Source organism: Schistosoma haematobium, chromosome 2 (genome assembly GCF_000699445.3).
Source record: "Schistosoma haematobium chromosome 2, whole genome shotgun sequence".
In the NCBI taxonomy this organism is placed as follows: domain Eukaryota; kingdom Metazoa; phylum Platyhelminthes; class Trematoda; order Strigeidida; family Schistosomatidae; genus Schistosoma; species Schistosoma haematobium.
The window spans coordinates 37,004,926-37,025,799 of NC_067197.1; the positions used below are offsets into that span (position 1 = coordinate 37,004,926).

At 34.4% G+C, this 20,874-nt stretch overlaps 1 protein-coding gene across 1 annotated transcript; it reads left to right on the forward strand.

Moving 5' to 3' along the window:
* Nucleotides 1–11,286: 11,286 nt before the first annotated feature.
* MS3_00010822 (uncharacterized protein) lies at nt 11,287–20,592 on the forward strand. The gene is made up of 2 exons (XM_051219218.1): nt 11,287–11,359; nt 20,293–20,592. Exons 1-2 carry the CDS (start codon nt 11,299–11,301, stop codon nt 20,517–20,519), a joined length of 288 nt encoding a protein of 95 aa, XP_051068291.1. The 5' UTR covers nt 11,287–11,298; the 3' UTR covers nt 20,520–20,592.
* Nucleotides 20,593–20,874: the final 282 nt, after the last annotated feature.

A 20,874-nucleotide genomic window follows, 5' to 3' on the forward strand; every position in this document is an offset into this window, starting at 1 on the left:
TTCACTCGATGGCCAGAAGCAGTACCTATCAAGGACATCACTGCTGAAACAGTGGCCCGCGCCTTCGTCGAACGATGGGTAGCAAACTTCGGCTGCCCTTCAACCATCACTACAGATCGCGGACGTCAGTTTGAATCTGATCTTTTCCGTCGTCTGACCACACTTTTAGGAATCACTCGCTTCCGAACGACCGCCTACCATCCACAAGCAAACGGGTTGGTAGAACGTTTTCACCGACAACTAAAAGCTTCACTATCAGCTGCAAACGTTTGACAGTGGACCGACGCTCTTCCACTTGTCTTATTAGGTATTCGCAATGCAGTGAAAGCTGACATTGGATACACTGCGGCTCAACTCGTTTATGGAACGACACTTCGACTTCCAGGAGAATTCGTGGATCCTTCATCCTCTTCAATGAACATGGGTCTAACCTCCTACACGAACAGGCTTACAAACGCAATGCGTTCAGTTAAACCTGCTTCCACTCGACCTCAATCAACTGATGTTTTCGTCCAACCTGACTTACGATATAGTACACACGTTTTCGTTCGTCGAGACTCGCATCGACGACCATTCGAATCAGCATACGAAGGACCTTTCAAAGTTCTTCAACGTGAATCTAAGTACTATATAGTCGATAAGAACGGAACAAACGATAGCATCAGCATCGATCGCTTAAAAGCAGCGTATTTAGAAGGAAATCCTATCCACGTCGATTTTCCTTCGTTACAATCGAACGACACGACTCCGACACTTATAATACCTCATCCGACAACCAACACACACGATGATACTTCGACAGTATCCGAAAATAAACTTAAAACGACGCGTTCTGGAAGAAGGGTGAGATTTCCAGAACATTTAAACGACTACTGCACGTAAGGCACTTCTCGACATTTTATATTGTTTTTTTAAGAAAAACAATTTTAATATGCTTATATATTTTTATTTCTATTTAAAAAGAAAGAAAACAAAAAAACAAATTTTTTTTAACGCTATTACGTGTTCATGAGTTTATTTTCCATTTTTTCGCCGACATTGTGTTTTTACGCACATACGAGTGTATTTCGACATGTACTTACATTTTTTTCTTTTCCACGACGACTGGAAAAGAACGATGCAGTTTACGAGGAGTCGAAATTTTCGTTGTAACTCTTTCTTTTTATACTATGTTGTACCTCGGTCCCATATAGTAAGGAAAGACGACCAGACGCTGCTACACTTAGTAAGCTATCAGAAGAGTGTTTACCAACAACAAACTCGTTGGTTTTAAACTTCTGGCTGGCCACGTCTTAGGGTCGTCACTGCCCCACTAGAGGGGGAGTGATCTGTAGCGGTAAATAAATCCCCAAAATAAATAGCACTGTAAGTTTTCGACATTGGATGCTGACCATATGTTTTAGTGGACTCATCTAGCTGAAGGCGCTCGGTCAGGCATCCGCACCAGATCACGTGTGGTAACGCCGTGCTCAACATCTAACGCAATCGCTAGCCAGATTAGATCAGAGAATTCCGATATATTGGTCATCGTCAAATATACTCTTCCGATCTCCTCGACTCTGCCTTTTGATTTCTCTGGGTGGGAACGAAATACATTAGAAGGTGTTACTGGTAGAAGCGTTGTCAAACACTGAATACCTGTGACATCATCAAGCGTGAGAACTTTAACTAATGTGTAACGTTTAAGATCTAAGTTTCTAAAATGCCATTCAAGGTTCCGTGTAAGATTGGAAGATGAAGGATATGTCATAAAATCATACAAGATGCTTGATAATCTTGCTTGCAGTATTTCATGGATGGTTTGTGATCCATGGACCAGAAGGTTGTTGTCAGAAGTAAAAGAAAATTTGAAGCCGGTGATATTGCAGTTACGATCAACAGATGACTTGGTAAAAATTATCAAGGATCGAACTGGTAAGCAGGTCACTGCTGCTGATGTAAAGACTATAAAAGCTCGACTGTCTACAAGTAAGTGTATAGAAGTATATTTCAGGTTGTTATACGCGAATGTAAATAATCGATATGTCGCTGCAAATGTGTGAAGTGACAGAGTATCCAGAAAATGGATATGCAACCAGAATATGCTACAGTACTTATGAGCAGATACAACTATATAATAAATATCCAGAAGTTGTATGTATTGATTCTACTTACAATACCAATATTAAAAAGACTATGCTTTTTGTTACGTTCCACTTTGTAGATATTCGTTATTCCAGTTGGTAGTAACCGATAATTTTGAACGAGGGCGTCCTGTTCTGTTTGCATGAGCGCGAAAAGAATAGCGGGCAGATGTAACGTGGGTCGTGGAAAAATTCAGAGAATTCATAGGAAATACGTCAAAGACGCAAGCAATTGTTATGGGCTGCTCACGAGCTGAAAGCGTGCTTGCCCGTATTACACACGGTAATGCAAATATTATTTTGTGCTCCTTTCACACATGTCGCGCTTTCCGTAAAAACATACACCTATCATGATTTTAATGTAATTGCCTTTAGACTAGTGATAAAATCTTGAGAACGTACCTCAATAGATTAGTAACCACAGAAACTGTTGGAAGGTATTGGTTGAAAGGTATTTATTGCGTAGGTTTAATCAATATTTCAGAGTTATTAACCAAAGAGACAGACTAGTGGGTCAGTATCTTCATCGATTCTGGATGTCTCGTAAAAGTATGTGGGCGGTAGCATTTGATGGAAGTGTTTTGACTTCCGGCAACAACACGAATAATCTTGTGGAGCCACTGAATCGCCAAATAAAAAGATATATACGCAAAACTGACAGCCTGCACAAATGTATATACAAGATTTTCAATCGGAATGCAATGACATCAGCCAGGAAAAGTATTGAAGAAGCCATAGTAGCCGAAAGATGCTGTAAGCATAGTGCTTTACGACGACTACTTCGTTGCTCAACCTCCTAACACCATTTGCGCGGTCGAAAGTTTTATTCGAGCTCGAAAAGATGTAGTTTGTTTGTGTTGAATGTGAAAATGGTAATTGGTTGTTCATGATTGACGGCAGAAAGTACTATGAAGTGGGTATAAGCATTTGCGAGTGCAATCGCAGAACATTTGTTACATGCCGATATTGTTGACGCCATATGCTACGCTCTGACAGCGTGTTTGATTAAGTACAGCGCCCTGGAACTGTCCAATAACTAATAAATGTGTAGAAGTAAATAAATGCTTAAAATAAATAGTTCTGTATGTCCTCGACATTGATGTCAAACAAATCCTTGCTTAAGGTGCTTGTTCGAAAATCTACATCAAATCTCCATTGAGTTCATCATTTGAAACATTTGGCATAAATCACATACCTTCAACATATCACCGAGCTTCCAAACATTCCATTGTCAATAAGTAGAAACGAAAATATTTTGATGGTTTCGCATGGAATAGAAGAAGCTTCCATTTCTAGTGGTTCTAGTTCATATATTACACCAAATATCTGCCTAAATATATAAGATAAATGAAAGTAGTAGAAATATTGTTAACACTGAATATATTACTGTTCAAAGTTTGTAAGAATATAAAGCGTTTCTTTACAGGGTCGAACGAGGATTGTAAATTAATGTGAAGGACTAGGATTAGGAGTTACGGTTTGCAATACTAACTTACATCAGCTGCAACGCCTAAATGTTATCCTTCTCAGTTGAGATGTACACAATTTTGTTACGTCAACTAACTGTATCGTAGGCCGGAATATCGGTCAATTTTACGTTCATTTAATGAATGACTGTCAGATTTTGATGTAATTTTCATAAAAGAAATTAGATTATGCTGTGGCTGTAATTTTTATTCGCTACTTCAGGCAGTGTTAGACAGAAAATGCTCAGTAAATGCAGGAATAACATCCCATGTGATAAAAAGCTTTGCAATAGTTGTTCCGAAGCAAACCGTCAGAGAGTGATATAGAAAGGTTTGATGGTAAATTTGGCCCTCGTTATTGCACTGTAAACCATGTTTCGATGCTTAAATGAATGTAGTTGTTGGTGTTGAAAAAATATCGTGTGCCTTAGGTATTTCTTACCAGCTTATAGTTTATTTCCGGGGTTTATAAGCTTAATCATCCATAGTCAGTTACTTTAAGTAACATGTCTACCCAAATGAGACAATAATTCTGGCACATCTTTAGTTTAGTATTTTTGATTGTCGTATAACTCAGTCAAGTCAATAAATTATTCTTACTTGAATGAAGTAATGAAACATTAGTTGCTTGATTTTTCATTTCAGCTAACGTACTTAGGCATCGAAGTAAGAAAATTATCAGTATGAGATTCTGTCATATAACTAACCCTCAGCAGCTGAAGTTGAAAGCTTAGAACTTGTGCATTACGCGACGAATCGGGGAGAAGTGATAACGATGTGCCATATTTATTACATTTATTATATTACTCCTCTCCTCAACATCAATAATTCATTTAACCAACGAAATGAACGTACGACAGAATATTGTGTAGACCTATAGTCATAACCTTGCTTTTTCTAAAAACGACAGAACTATGGAGACCCCTATATCAACCTGCTCTAAATGAGAATATTGATCCAAATCATTCCTCTTGCAAATACAAAAGAAATACCTTGAAGTCTACTGTTATCATGCACCGTAATTTAGTGTTTGATTTAGAAGGAGGTGATAAGTACTGTCAGTGTGCGTTTGTAGACTATATATCTGACATCGGTTATATTTCAAGTTCATCATTATTAATTTTTAATACGTATCCCCAAATAACAATATGTTGCTACTGCTAAACAATTTCACCAGCGTTAAAATCTTAAGCTGAATAACCAACCTCCTATGTTGTTTCGTTCCTGGAAGAAAGCAGTATACTGTCCTAGGAACTACGGTATTTAGTCCGTACTATGCCTCCACAGATTGTAAGAGCTGACATAATTTTTAGTTTATATGCTTGAAGACATCAATAAATCACAATTGTATAAACATTTCATTTAACTAATTTATTTAATTATTTCATGTACATATGTGCATGCATTTATCTATCTTCTTTTTTGTCATACAAGAATAATAAGGGAAACTTGCTGAAATGTTATTTACTGATAATTTCATGCTTTGACAAAGGCCAATATTTGTTGTTTATTAGGAATAGAGAAGGAGTAAGCCCTCATAGGACTTTTGCGAACTTTTTCGTCGTCAGAATCATGTGACCACAGGACTACCTATGGAAGACCGTGTTGACAGCACCTTCAAAGTTTTTAGAAGCAGGCTGAACGTTCACTTTAGTTTCATGACCGCTTTCACTATTTATAAGTAACTTGTTTTACCCCTTAGTTTCATAAACAATGACAAAGACTATAGCTTAGCATTATCAATGTGATCGCTATAAAACGGAAACCTGGTGTATGTGCTTACTTCATATTCCTTTATTAATGAAAGCTCCTGAGTAAGCTTTTAAATTAATTTTGCTCTATCAAGTTGACCGTCGTAATAAATCCGTGAAAGACGAGCTTTTTGGCATATAGTTCCCATATAATGTGTTTTACTTGAATGTAGTATAAAATATACTTATTTTCCTCGTTAAAAACCGACGCTGATGAACGTCACAGATGCCGGTCCGTGTATATATTATCAAACGAAGTCGACCAGCGCGCTTCAACTTTTCGTGCAACTTTACGACCTCCTGTGACAGTTTTTGTAGAAAATAAGTATGTCTTTTATGGATATAATATAATGCTTTTATTTCTCTAAAGTAGAATATATAATAGCAAAAGATGGGGGTAAAATAGTAAAACACCGCAGACTCACATTGAGGAACCAGTCTTTACTGATTACCTGGAATATGTAATAGGAATTTTAGCTTAGCAAATGCACTTTGTAAGACGTGGATCTAAAGTAACTTGCTGCGTGAGAAATAGCTTTAGTGGTACTGTGAAGTTTACCAAAATCGACAATGTTCGAAGACTCATTAAGCAGTGAAACTGCGTAAACGTTGACCAAAAATTTAATTTGAAGAGTGGAAAGCTAATATCATTGGGCTGTCGCACATTACAGTAACTTTAAAATGCTCGTTTGCTTCCCTATAGGCGGACTTTCGAAACAAGGCCTATACTGAAATTAGAGAAATCTCGATAAATATCGACTGATAACTGAAACTTCTGCCAGTTATTTTTTATTGCAAGGGCACTTGTGCACCATCTTAGATGAAGCTATTATGTACCGGATGATATTACACCGCAAGCGTAACATGGCTTGCCAACTAGTAACCTTTGATCTATAAAGAACTGAGCATAATAACATGTATTCACCTTTTCACATTCTGATCACGGTCATTTGGCATCCTGTTATGGCTAAAGCAACAAACCCACACAACAGTGGCAGCGGATCTCCGGTTATTAGTCGTTCAACTTCTATTCATACATCGCTTAATGCATCCGAGCAATCTAGTAATGTTACGATGAATATTTTCAGCTGCGTGCTTTCTTCAAGAGATCGATGGCATTTCTGAATTGGTTCTAGGTTATCTTTTGCTTGGGTCTCATTATCCTTTTAAATAGATCACTGGTATCCACTAAAACGTCAACCTCAGTATTAGTTTGACTTATTGACGAAAAAGGGTATTCACAATACTGAAGAGAATAGTTTTCTGGGAAGCGTTCTCTTTTATCTTTTTCCAAAACATAGTAACCAACACTTAGGAGTGAGTGTGCGGACTGTTGAAATATCCCAGTTGGAAGCATCACTGATCTTAGGTAAAAAATCACGCTGGTGCTTGATTTCAGATACAGGTTCGGATTTATGTGGTGAGGACAGAAGGTCTGCGGCCTGTGCTATTCCTTATTTAGTATGATCCTGTGGGCGCCTAGTCTTCTCCTGAATGAGTCAACTGAAAGTGCAGATACCACCGCTTGGGGGAGCTGGTCTTAAGAATTGATGACTTGGTATGAAAATGTGTATAGCACAGGTATTTTGATCGTTCTTGGCTTTTATGCTCGCCGGCTATGTCCTCTGAGATACCCCTAACTAACGCAAAGAAAAAGGGACTATGTTATGTCCAAAATCATTTCTTAGTATTCTGTTCATCAAAATCGGATAACCTCTAGATCCCAGATAAGACACAGTTCAGAGGTCCAGCTTCTCAAGGTGCTCTTCGCACGGTATGCCCCGCAGTTCTGGAATCGCACGGGTAGCTGTCCTCTGTCCTTTTTTCAAGATATCCGAATCAATTTTGAAACAGAAGCTTGCAGTCTGGCTCAGTTCTCATTAAGGTTGTGCATACTGTAGTAAACAAGGTAGTATCTTAAGATTACGACTCACCGTGACCTCAAGATCCTTCGAAACCGAACCACAGGTACAGAGGATGCCTCTATGTTGTACCCATTTACCTTTGTATCCCCAAAGTGCATGTAGACACACTTTGCCGTGTTGATAGGCGTCAGCCACTATTCAGACCAGTCAATCAGAAATAGTTTACCATAATCTTTGCTCTTTCCCGATCATTCTCTGTCATTTTAGATCCATTGCCTTCTATAATTGGGTTGGGAAACCAATGCCGCATCCTTGTTCTTTAGTTTGTGTACGAAAATATTCTCATAAGCTGCTTGAGTACAGATTGTGCTAACTGTTTTCCATATTTTTTCTGAGCTTCCCGGATTTTCATTATGCATTTATCTCTTACCGACGTGTAGCGTTACATCCTACTTGCCGTACCTAGGTTGATAACAACGTTCCAATACACCTTTTGTGTTAGTAGACGTTGAATATCTTGGCCTGTCCAGGGGTGGACGTGCTTCTTCTTTGTTGGGGCTATTCAGGTTACAAATGGTTGAGTTACCTGATTATATAACTGTCGGAAATGAGTTCATACCTCCTCTACTGATACCTCTGAGTCAATGATTCAATTTTCAGTCGACGCTACATGGTTTATCGCCCTCATGTCCTCCTACCATATGTTAGGACGGGCCCGCGCAACTGTTTGGCAGGTCGTCTAAGCCATGAGCTTGAATAAGATGATTGCGCAATCTCTTCTTCCAAGAGGTGGGAAGAAAGTTATTTGACTGACATCACCGTGTGTGAATATAAGATCCAAGAGAGACGACGAGCCACAGGAAGATGCTCAAAACAAAATGCATTAACACGTTATCAAGCGAAATACTTGAGCATGGTGGAAAGAATACACTGACCTGAGTAGTAGTAGCAGTAGTAATAGCGAAAACCGAGAAAAGAACCGATCCGAAAAAAACAAATTCGATACTTACAAAATCACATAAATTAAGGGATTTTGTCACACTGAAATATTAACTACTGGGTCAATAATAAGAAGCTAGCGGAAGAACTAACAGAATAAAGTAAGCCAACTTCCATTGCCTTCAAAAATGATTGCGATGATAATTCCTGCTTTATTCTGACTGGTCGCTGACTGGACTGTCGAAGTTATGAACAGGAGTATGGCTTATTTTCAGAGTGTACAACCAAATGAATGAATGCATTTCGTGACAACTTATACGGCTTGCTTTCTTCAACCTGATTGATTCGTCCATCAATAATTGTGTCACAGTTATTGACAGATACCATACAAAAACAATGTTAGTCATATGCCTTTGTTTTTACTGTCAGCACCAGGTACATATACTAGTACATATACTAGATCTTAATAAGTAGCACTATTTATTTATTGTTCTCTTTTACTTTCAGAACTTCTTGCGTATGGATGTTTTGAGTGTGGTTTATCTCATTTTCCACTAGCGCCTAGGTATTTTATTGGATTAAAAGGAAATGAGGTTTAAAAGGTTCATAGAAGACTACAGAACAAAGAAAGAAGATTAACTAGCTTTGTATCATCAGGTAAAGGTTTTGACAGTGTTGTTGAAATGTTCGACAGACACCCAGCTTTGAAATCAACAGGCTGTTCTTTAGGAGAGCCAAACATGGGCCGACCGAATAGCAGCAGTTCTGATCACTGCTTGGATTCGTCATATACATTAACCTCGTTGATTTTGGGATAGCATTTGAAAGTGTGTTTAGGAGGACCTTTGCGGAATGACCTAAAACACTGAATTGTATCTAGGAAGATAACTATTATCATGCGAAACGTTTTCGAGGAAATGAGTTGCAATTTCATACGCAGAAGAAAGTTTACAGGTGGATTTCGTGCGAGGACTAGCGTCATACAGTGTAATTTACTCGCTCTTTCTCTTCTTATGCTATCTGTTGACTGAATTATGAAGACTACTACATCTCAAGTGAAGCACGGAATATGGTGAACAAATTGGACACGATGCGATGACGTGGACTTTATACCTGACCCAGCTTTCCTTTCACATATATAGGAAAAAATACGAGGATGCACAGTCAAGGTAACACCTGATTTAATAGAATTAGATATCAGCATTTACACGGAAGAAAGAAGACAACAGAGCACAACGCAGTAAGCGCCAACTAAATCACACTTAATTATGAAGCTCAAGGAGAGGTGAACAGATCCACGTATCTGCGTAGTATCACAAAATACAAGATGAATCTGATGCACACATGAAAGCACGAATTCTCAAAGCAAGAGCTGCATTCAAATGACTGAAGAATATTTACAACCTTAAGTAAATTCAAACCTATAAAAACATCAGAAACTTCAACATCGACGTTTAAACAGTTCTATTGTGTGAAGCTGAAATTTAAAGAGCTACCACAGTCATAATCAAAAAGTACAGGTGTAGTGGACGCTACTCACAAGGTTGTTTGCAAGTAGTGTGTAACGGAAGTTGGTGTCAAAGTTGCAACAGTTGTCTGACAAAGTAGTGAGTTTCTGTGCATCGAAAGCACGATGTTGGCAGGACACTTTGATGCCAGTTGCGAAGACAGTTCAGATTTTAGAACACACTAGAAGATACAAATGGACAACTGTAGACTATGTATTATGCATTATGTAAATACTTTTTAACCTCTCTCAATAAATAAATATTTCTCCTGCCTGTTGTTATGTTTTACGCAGGTGTTATAGACACCTTTCTATGTAAGACACTTCATATTTATTGGCAAAACACAATAAACAGTTAATGACCGCTGTATACCACAAATCCGATGTCAACTGAGAGCGATGGGAAGTAAAACCCATTCAGCTACCAACTGTCTTTAAATATTCATTTATGCATATACTAACATTAACTGGACTAGATATATGTAATAAGGAGTAGCACCTACTGACAAGTTCAAAAGACAGATAGTTTAGAAAATGAGAAATAGACATGTTCAGCTTCTCACATGAATGAACGGGACAATGTGAAAAAAGTAAAATTCAGGCGCATGTATTTCTTTCTTGCTGTAACAACATTTTCGAATTTATAATAATTCTATTATTCACTGATATTCCTTTCTAAAAGTCTTCAGGTTGGCAGATGACCTAATAAAATCGTCTGTCAATTAACAGAAATCAGACAACCACTTTCTGAACATGACAGTAATGACGTTTTACATTGACTAATTAAGAGAAATATCTTAGGTGTCAATAAATTGGCTTATATGTATGGTATATTTTGAGCGGAAACTAGTTAACCGTACTGGTAGCAATAAATCAATAAACCATATAAACTATATAAAAACATATATGTACATGCATTAATTAACTGCTTGGTTTAAATCAAATGATGAAATTTCGCGACACATTATATTGTGAATTTGAACAGTCTGACGAATTACGATAATCTCAAATAGGTCATAATTTATGGTGAACTAGTATCAGACAGTTGAATTTTTCTCTTGCTCAACCTACTAGTCATCGGTGTATGAACATGTTATTTTTCGATAGAACAATTTCAGTAGCGGTATTCTTATAACATTGGCTTCCCATACATTTGAACTTACGATTTGACCTTTTGTCCCTACTGAATTTCCAGTCACTTACATATGTGGTGAATTATTTTCATAAGGTCCTGTCAACTTGTTTGCTTTAATAAATGTAAGCAAATTCTAAATTGCTCCGTCTGAAAAGATTGTTTGCATCTCTTTGTTATTTACAGCAGTAAAATATGGTCATTATTTTGTCGGTCATCTTAGTCAACAGGACAATCTGGAGCGTCTAGTCGAACGTTTTTCATCTCAGACATATATATACGATTTTCCTTTTCACTATGACATATATATATATATATATATATATATATATATATATATATATATATATATATGGGGTTGTGTTGTGTGTTTGTGTATAATGCGAAGGCATTTTGTGACTGTCAATGACCGAAATCAAGCCTGTAAATCACAATCATGTGCATAAATTAGTTTACATGTAAACTAAACAATATATATATAATAGTGTTGTGGTTTTGAAACCGAATATATCATTATGACACTTACGAGAAGAATCGGGTTATTTTGGAATGGTATTTTTATCATTATCGTAGTATGTAAGTATATTCATTTGTAAACTGTAATCCATCATTGATACTGTTATTATATGGTTCATTTTTGAATTCGGCAAAGGTGAGTAAATTTTATTGTTCCGCAAAATGTTCAGGACATTAACTTTAACTGTAATTAATAACATACTTATTTTAACAAAAACCTATCGCCATCTAGCTTAAAAAGTGCCTTAAATGTATCATAAAATAGTTCACCTAAAATTTTATAGATTTGGACTTGAGTACTTTTTACAGTTATTCAGTATACAGCGTACGCGTTCGCAAAATTTTACGGGTTATGTAGTCAGAACGTTTCTTCAATTATTTGATCTGTAATTACAGATTGAACAAAATCAGATCTCACAGTTGATTAATATACTAAGAAGTTGGTTATGTCTGAAGTATTCTACTTCTTTCTGGAGTGCTGATATCTGTATTTGGATATCGGATGTTAACATACTTCAACAGGTATCATAATTCTACGTAAACTTCCACTATAAAGGATACTTGAAAGTTTAAATAATCAAGAACATAATGTGCAAGTTACTCAGATATGATAATTAGAAGTATGTGAATTAATTTGCTAAGAATTCCCGAAATAGTGCAATTTAAGGCAGTTAGAACTAGATAAGCTGAAATGTACATATTATATTTGTAATTCGTAATCAGCGGGCAATCAAGTACAGAGGAATCGTTACTTCGTACAAATACCACATCAGACTAACTTGATACAAAACTGACTAAACTAGTAGGTGGAACGACCAGTATTATTCGAAACTTAAAGAAATGTACGATAATAGCGAAATAAGAAAAGGAGTTTTTTGAAGGTGTAGTTGTTAAATCCACCTCTGTGGTGTTGGTTGTGATAACTGGAGTTCGTTCTTATATATTAGGTAATAAGTGATGAGCTTACATTCTGATCAGTAATACATATCAAGGTAGATGATACATCGGGTTTAGTTTTAACACATTACAAACTGTATGTTCAGTACCTTTATAGGTAGAAATTCTTCAGTTACTGGATTCGAATTTCATTTTTCAAATAAGGGTAATTAATTTGTGACCAAAACATTTCAATAATTGTTCTTAAGCTAAAGTACCGTAGATTGAAAGTTTCTTAAAATCTGATCTGGTCACTGAAATGTGAATGATTGCTTTCTAACTACTCCAAAAAGAACTACGTTATCCTATACAATTAATCAGTCAAAGCATTTACTCCCAAATCTTTAATGAAGAAATTAATGGCTCCGGATTATAGTATCACTCTTCAACTTATACTAAATAATGAAGATATGACAATTTGTTTCAACTTCATTTGACATGGGATCAATGGTAATACATTATTATGATATGTATATAAAATATTGTTATGACTTTAAGCCCGGTTAATTATCACATGACTTATTCACCAATCGGAACAGGACTTATACAATCTTAGCACTGTACCAAACCAACGACCGGTATGAGCAGTCTAGCGTTCTTATTGGTCTGTTTTCCTCCTAGCCTTGCCAGTTGAGTCCAGGACACCAATAACAGTTTCCACTATACGAATCATTTATTTCAACCATACCTGGTTTATATACAAGCCAGATAGACCACATCACACCATAAAATAGGAAATAACATTCGTATAAGATCAAGCTCGCAAGTGGCCGTGATCATTTGAGATAGTAATTAATCAACTGAACATAACCTAAGAACAGAAAATCGTATAATAATAGTCTATAAGTCAAAACAAAGCTTATAATAAGAGGAATATAAATATGCATAATTTAGTTACTCAATAGTTATACAATAAGAACATATGTATAATATTAATCCACTAATAACTCTCATAAGTTACCCATAATTTAATCTTCGCTAGGATATAACATGTATATACATATATCGTGAAATCCCAATAAGTATAAAATTGTATTTCTGACATTTCGTAACTTTATGTCATTGTTTTCTTTGTACTATTGAAATTCGGTGTCAATTTGATTCGATTAGTTATTTACTCTGGAAAAATGGTTTACATTAAGTTACGAAATGTCACAAATACGATTTTTCTTTTCCCTATGACATATATATATATATATATATATATATATATATATATATATATTAGCTTAATACAAAGTTGAGTAAAGCACTATTATCAGAGGATGATAGTTCATTCGAAATTAGTAAATAGAAATTCATTGTATCATTATAATAATGTTACAAAATTTTAATGAATATTATAAACTTGCATGGAGATTAATTGATCAAGTTAGATTTTTCAATATTTATTCATATTTTAGTAGTTGAGATCATGAGTCAATTTAATCTAGACCACTATAGAAAACCTGGAAGCACTGATCTCATGATCTCAATTATTAAAATTACTATAATATCCACAAAACCCTTTCTGATACTAATCAACATATGCTCACAAATGACGGTCTCCAAGAGGTATTTCTTGGAATTCTAGTGAGAAGTAGTGACCAGTGGAGTTCAACCGGGTCACTTGTGAGATAGTAACTCACTGATGACAATGGTGGATGTGTCGCTTAATTTCATGGATTAGTTGAAGTTAACCATTAACACCGTTAGATGCTGGCCGGCTCAGTGGCCTAATAGTTAAACACTCGCGCTCGAGAATGATAGGTCCTGGGTTCGAATCTCGCGAGGCGGGATCCTGGATGCGTACTGCTGAGGAGCCCCACAGTGAGATGAAGCGACCATCCAGTGCTTTCAAGTTTTCCATGGTGGTCTAGCTCCAATTAGCTCATGATTTCAACTGTTAAAATATCCACAAAACCCCTTCTGATATTTATTTATATAACAGATTCACGAAATATCAGTATTTAGTTTCTTAGTAAAAGTTTATTGATAATAACCTTAATTACGTAATACACTTATGGTATAATATATGGGACATCCTATAGATAAATAGGTGATCTATTATGATCTTTTATCAATTAGAAATATGTCATTGATATTATTTGTCATTTATATAATCAAATGAAATCAAATGATTTAAATTACATTGTTTATAGATTTAGGATAATATTGTCTAATAACATGTAAATATAAACCGATCTAAATAACAATGTTTAATTTTGATTAGTTCATCCAAATAGCACTGACTGCCAATTCATTAAAATGTATAGTATCTTATTACATTTTTCAATCCATAAAAAGTTTTCTTGTAGTTAGTTCATATGATTGTAAACAAGTAATTAGTAGTATTCTTAAGTATAGTACAGAAGGCTCAGTTCTACTTTAAAAGTTTAGTCTACGAATACCTGATTTCATATAATTTGTTTTACTTAGTATATTTTAATATTTGAAATCACTTTACATAAAAAGTCGATAGCATTCGATCTTCACTAAGAAGGATCTAGCGTACATGATATTGATCACCACTCAGTGATAAATCAATTGTGAATACATCTTAGTTTTACAGGAGGTCAGTCGCGGTCCGGATAGCCCGATAGTAACGTCTCTGACGGTGAAGCTGGGTGGCACTGAATCAAATCCGTCAGGGAACACCAGTTTCTCCAAGATTACAGATACACCTTCATGACGAGTGCCAAATAGTACGAAACCCGAGTTCAGGGTTTTCTGTTGATTATCGTCAACCACTATCTTATTTCAACATAGAACACGCAATGTCGAGTCACTTAGACTAGTGGCCACATTTCAACTTGGTCGATAACATTCGATCTGCACTAAGAAGGACCTGATACATATGACATTGATCACCACTTAGTGATCAATCAATTGTGAATAAAAGACGAAAACAATATAAGGTAACCAGTTGATGGCAGATGTGATATGTTAAGTCCCTTTTCCAAACTCATATCTTATTCTTTATTCTATCGACGGTTAATTTGTATACACATAAATATCAAATAGGAAAAGTGAATTTAAATAAAGGAAGCTTAGTGCTATATTATGTTGAGGCCAATGCTTAGTTCAATGATCGTTCTTTGTGAAGAAATTAGAAAAAAGATAACAACGTTTAGATTGAATATATATATATATAAACTTGGATTTGTTTTACAACAATCAGTTTATGCTTTTTAAGTTGGTCAACTAAAGTTTCCTGTAAATATTGACTTTTTCTCCTGAAGCATAAGTGTAGTCGTATAACAACAATAAACTTTTATAGTAAAACTGGTTAATTTCTTTTTTTTTTCACTTTAACTATTCACTTTCCTTCAACAGTTATGAAATAAATCAGAGTAACTAAGCATGAACAGATCGGTATATTTTAGTGTACTTGGTTTATAATCGAAATTTACTTCAGAAAATTTCTACTCAAACTTAACACAATCGCTAAACGTAATATCAGATATCTGAAATCACTAAAATTGTACATTATCTGAGTAAAATGAGTAGAGAAACATTCATATTTAAATTGTACAATGACTGATCTAATTATGTATACAAAAATTTAGATACAATGATAATATAACTATCATTCTAGCTATACTGTAGCATAAAGTTCCATAAAACTGTTCACTGATTTTCGTTATTATTATGATTCAGATTGAATGATCATAATTTATACTTCACTAATTGAATTACACTAGATGAAGTAATCAGATTAGTTTAATGTAAGGACAAGTTTATACACTTTACAATATATGCCTTCATTCATTGAGTAATCTATTCACAGAGATGTAGGGTTTACAACTAATTCACGAAAAGAAACTTGATCCTTTAACCATTGATAATCACATTTCTTTTTTTTATACGTTATTTTTCAATCAAAGAGTTAAGTAAGCCAGTTTATGATTGCAAAGATGACAACTAAATCTTTTTTTCAAAAAAAAAACAAACAAAGTGAAAGTACAAGCTGAGTAAAAATTACTTTCGGTCATTTCTTTTATGTAAAATTGTTAAATTCATAATTGAATTAGCATATTCTCAATGAATAATATGCTGACCATTAAATTATCTCGGTGTTATCATATTGTGATAAGTTAATAATGCTGACATCAAAAAGTGTTATTATTATTGTGTTTTTATTCATTTGTCTAAGTGAACTAATGTGTGACCACATATTTTTACAATACATGAATTTGTCCAACGTAAACATGTCTAAATTCACTTGATATTGTTTACTTGAATCTTCTCATTAATGTTTAGAACTTGAAATTGATCAGTATCTTATTAGCATACGTTCATACTGTGCATATTGCCTTGATATTATCTTAATTCACAGGTTTTCTAAACAACGATGGGTAGTAGTAAGCCGTAGGATCCAGGACGCGCGTTTCTTCCTATTTATGACTCATCAGCTGGATGTACCTGTACCTCATAGTTGATGTTCATTCCGAGACTTGAACCCAGTACTGTACACTTCAAACATCATCGCGTTATCGACTTAACTATTGAGTATTGATGGCCACTTCCTTGTGCAATGGGGTGAAGTTTCAATCCACTTGATATTGTTTTACTTTTATCTTCTTATTGTTATTTAGAACTGAAATTGATTAATCTCTTATTAACATACTTGTATATTGTGCGTTTTGCCTTGATATTACCTTGATCCATAAGCATTCTAAACAAAGATGAATAATGGTTATTTCACTGATTGAAATCATCAGTCCATTGAAGTTAGACCACCATGGAAAACCTGGAAACACTGGACGGCCGTTTTGTCCTAGTATGGGACTCCTCAGCAGTGCACTATCAGTCTAGCACCAGGTGCTTAACCAACTAGACCACTGAGCCGGCGTCCAACGGTGTTTTCAATCAGTGAGATTTCTAAAATCTTCACAAAACCCCTTCTGTTAATAATAGTTATTGTCTACATAATTTAACAATCTTTTTAGCATATAACAGAGAAAAACAGATAAATTATTCAATTTAAATATTGTTTAATGTAAATGAAGTTTACAATTTCCATTTAGTTAATTTCATATTCAACTATATAACCAATTTGGTAATCTTATAAAGCTATTTAAAAGTAGTATATTACTCCATATTTAATAAAATTTATTCATAAATCTGTGTAAATTTCCTAAATTTTCACAAGATTAAATTATTTATTCAATTTTAAATTGAAAACTTAATATTAGATTATGAGAGGTTGGAGAAGATTTATAGTTCACATAGATGGTTTTATTGAAGTTTTGTTCTTTGAACTAGATAGAAGGACTTGTACTTGAAGTTTGTCATTCAGAAGAACGATAAAAGCTTCAAACCATTCAGCTCATCGAAAAAAAATCCATTTAACATCAGATCGTTTCATAATTAAGTGATTTTGTTTCATTTACATTTTACTAAGCAATTACTAAGTTATGTAATTTTATTTGGGTTTAACAAATCCATGAAATATAGAGAATAAACAACACGCTTTAGTTCATTTATGTAAGTGCTCAGAAAATATGCTTATAGCTGTGTTTTTATGACAGATTTGAGTTAATATGATAATATCTGCTGTATCCTAAGACCACTGACCAAAATCACATGATAAAGTCAAGAAAATGAATTCTAATTCTGATGTTCTATATTTCTTGTCTACTATTTTTATTATAACATAATACCTATAACATGACCAATTATACACCTGACTAGCATTGTTGACCATGAGCCGATGTTGTTATGTTCTGAGTGGTTCCTTATCTGCAATCCCTTCTCTATTCCCTGTCTTGAGTCTAAATAATCAAGAGCAAACATCACCTCTATTATGTTTCAAACATTTGGATTAATGTGTAAACATACTGAACCGCTTCAAACCAAAAAATGCAAAAACAACAATTACACATAAAAGAACCTAAAATGGCTCAGAATAGTACAAGTTGTAATTGGTGGACTGACAACACATTAAGAATAGTAAATCCTATAGCAATAGGTAAATGGTTTAAAGATAGCTCATGATAAATGGAACATATATATACATAGTAGTCTACCTACTTAATGATTATATTATGAAAAAATATAAAGTAATAATCTTTACGATAGTTCTAGGAGTTACCATTTCTTCAATCTCCGTCCCGATACATGAATGTTGAAATTGCCTCATAGTCAAAGTATTATTAATTCAAAGCAAACTGAATCATTGAATCTAACTCAAAAAATATTGTCTAAAACAATGGAAACGAAAAAGTCGATACTTACGAAGTCGAGCAAGATTAAAAATGTTAGAATTAAGTAGGATTAATTACAAACATTAATATTATGTTTTTCCGATACTCTCTACCAACTATTGAGTTCTAGCTCGACTAAATCTCTCAAAATTCCTTGCTTATCAACAAAACTTAAACCTTCTGTCTACAATTAAACTGAGTAATCTTACACAATAAGTTAACGAAATATTTGTGATAGCCTAATGAATATAAATGAGAATTTCTGACGTTTCGCAACTAAGTTTGAGCTGCTTCATCAGAGGGTAGATAAGTGAAAAAATAACCGAACATAAACTTATTTGGTTTCTAAGAATGTAGCTTGAATCAAGTTGAAAAACGTCGAAATCCCTGATTTCTATTAATTGGAATATAAAAAATATATCATTATTTGATTAATATCATTCATTTGAAATTATCAAGTCAAACCCTGGTAATACTGTAGTGAACACGAACACCAGTAGGGACAATCGAATGTATTTAACACAAAATTACAGGACTTGTTAATAAAATCTAACAATCATAAAGTAAATGATTAATTTGAAAAATGTCCATCAATTGTCTCAAAATGACTCAGAATTCACTGTACTTGCATTTTCATACAAATTGCATTCTGTTTCCATTCTTTACTGTTCGATCCTCTTGTCTCTCTGCTGTCAGATCTGTTCACGACTAACATCATCTACTACTTATGCCAATATAAGTAGCACACACCACAATACTACACACTGAATAATTCCACTTACTTATCTGTTCTAACACAACGTTCAAGAAGTCTGAGTGAAGAGAGAAGATTCACAGACCTCACATGGATGAGTTCGACAGATTTCTTTAATTGCGTTTACATGACTGAACGTAAAAATAAAACTGATGTGTGGCCGAGGATGATAATGATTGGTTTTCTGCTTAGTCAAATATGTGGATAGTCTGACAGGTGTCAGATGAGTTATATATTCCCTTATCCTTATTATTATTATTGCTATTACTCACTTATTATTGATTGTTAATTGTTGTTGGATTGTGTCGGGTTTTGGCGTGGAAATATATTTACGTTGTGGTCAGGCTAATCACGTGTTCTTGATCTCAGTTATGTTGAAGTCTTGTAGAATAGACACTGGGAGGGAATCTAGTGTAGATATTCGTCTAAGGCAAATTAACGTCCTATACGTGCAAACGTTGAAACCTAGCCGTTATAACATTAGACAACGTAAAACCGAGCGTTATAACAATTGGCGACAGGGTAAAAACAAAGAACCAAAGGTACAAAACCACAAGTTATAACAAAAACTTCTGACAATCTGAGGCTGATTAAATGGAATTCAGAAAAGGTTTCGAAATCTAACTTAGCATCAGTCTATATCAAGTTAAATAAACACCGTAGGATAATTTTATTAACTAGCTTATATCCTTTTACTTAAAAATAGGATCTTTACCTCTATAGTCTTTATATAGTTGTCTTACTATTCGATAGGGTTTGTAATTAACACTCAGGGAAACTGATTCGGAAACAAGCAATTTCTTAAATAGCCCAGTTTGTTATAATACTCAATCGTCTCCAATACTATTACTAATATCTGTTAATATCATGACAAAATTGAGCTTCATCGAACAATATTACTCATTAAAACTTGCAGAGCTCTTTTAAAAACGAATCACTGGTACTTCAATGCAAATTTTGTTATATGGTTTTCACTTTTACTGTCAGTCCAAGATCGTAATGAACATCCAATCATACAATCACCATCAGCTGTAGCTTTTTCATAAAAATCTCTATTTCTGTTTGTGATAATAAGTAATTTAGTGTATAAAAATGTTTTTTTCTTTTCTTTCCAGTTATATGTACTTCAAGTGAATTTTGGAGAGAAAATAATTCACCTTGTAAAAATCTTGGGACATTTTGTCGTAAATTACCATTTGGTCAAAGATGCTGTGATACAACAGTATGTGATTTGAAAGCACCCTTTTCTGGTACATGTGTAAGATGTTTAGATAAAGGCAGATTTTGTTTACGAAGTCGTGAATGTTGCGATAATTATTGCTTTTTCTTTAGATGTCGTTAATTGTAATAAAGAAATAACTTGTAATTTGATAAACATACCAAGGTGTTCACGTAAATACATATACATTTCACCATTGTTCGTTTTGTTCACTTAATGCATATTATCACTGTGGATAAATGAAGAAATAACAGCCCTGTAAACTGGTATACAAAATATTTGGGCGCCTATTCACTATGAAAACCGTAGATAGATTTCAACACAAATACTTAATAACAATTGAAATCCTTGAAAATAAAAAAATAGAATAAGACTACTGTAATATCATAGAAAGTAAAAAGACTCTATGATGATTCATAAACACTGGATTATAGTCTTTTAATCTTGTTAAGATGCACATTCCAGAAATAACTGGTCA

Coding starts and splice junctions, on each gene's coding strand:
- MS3_00010822 (XM_051219218.1), top strand. CDS start 11,299: ATGACACTTACGAGAAGAATCGGGTTATTTTGGAATGGTATTTTTATC. Junction 11,360..20,292: donor TTTTATCATTATCGTAGTAT/GTAAGTATATTC, acceptor TTTTCTTTCCAG/TTATATGTACTTCAAGTGAA.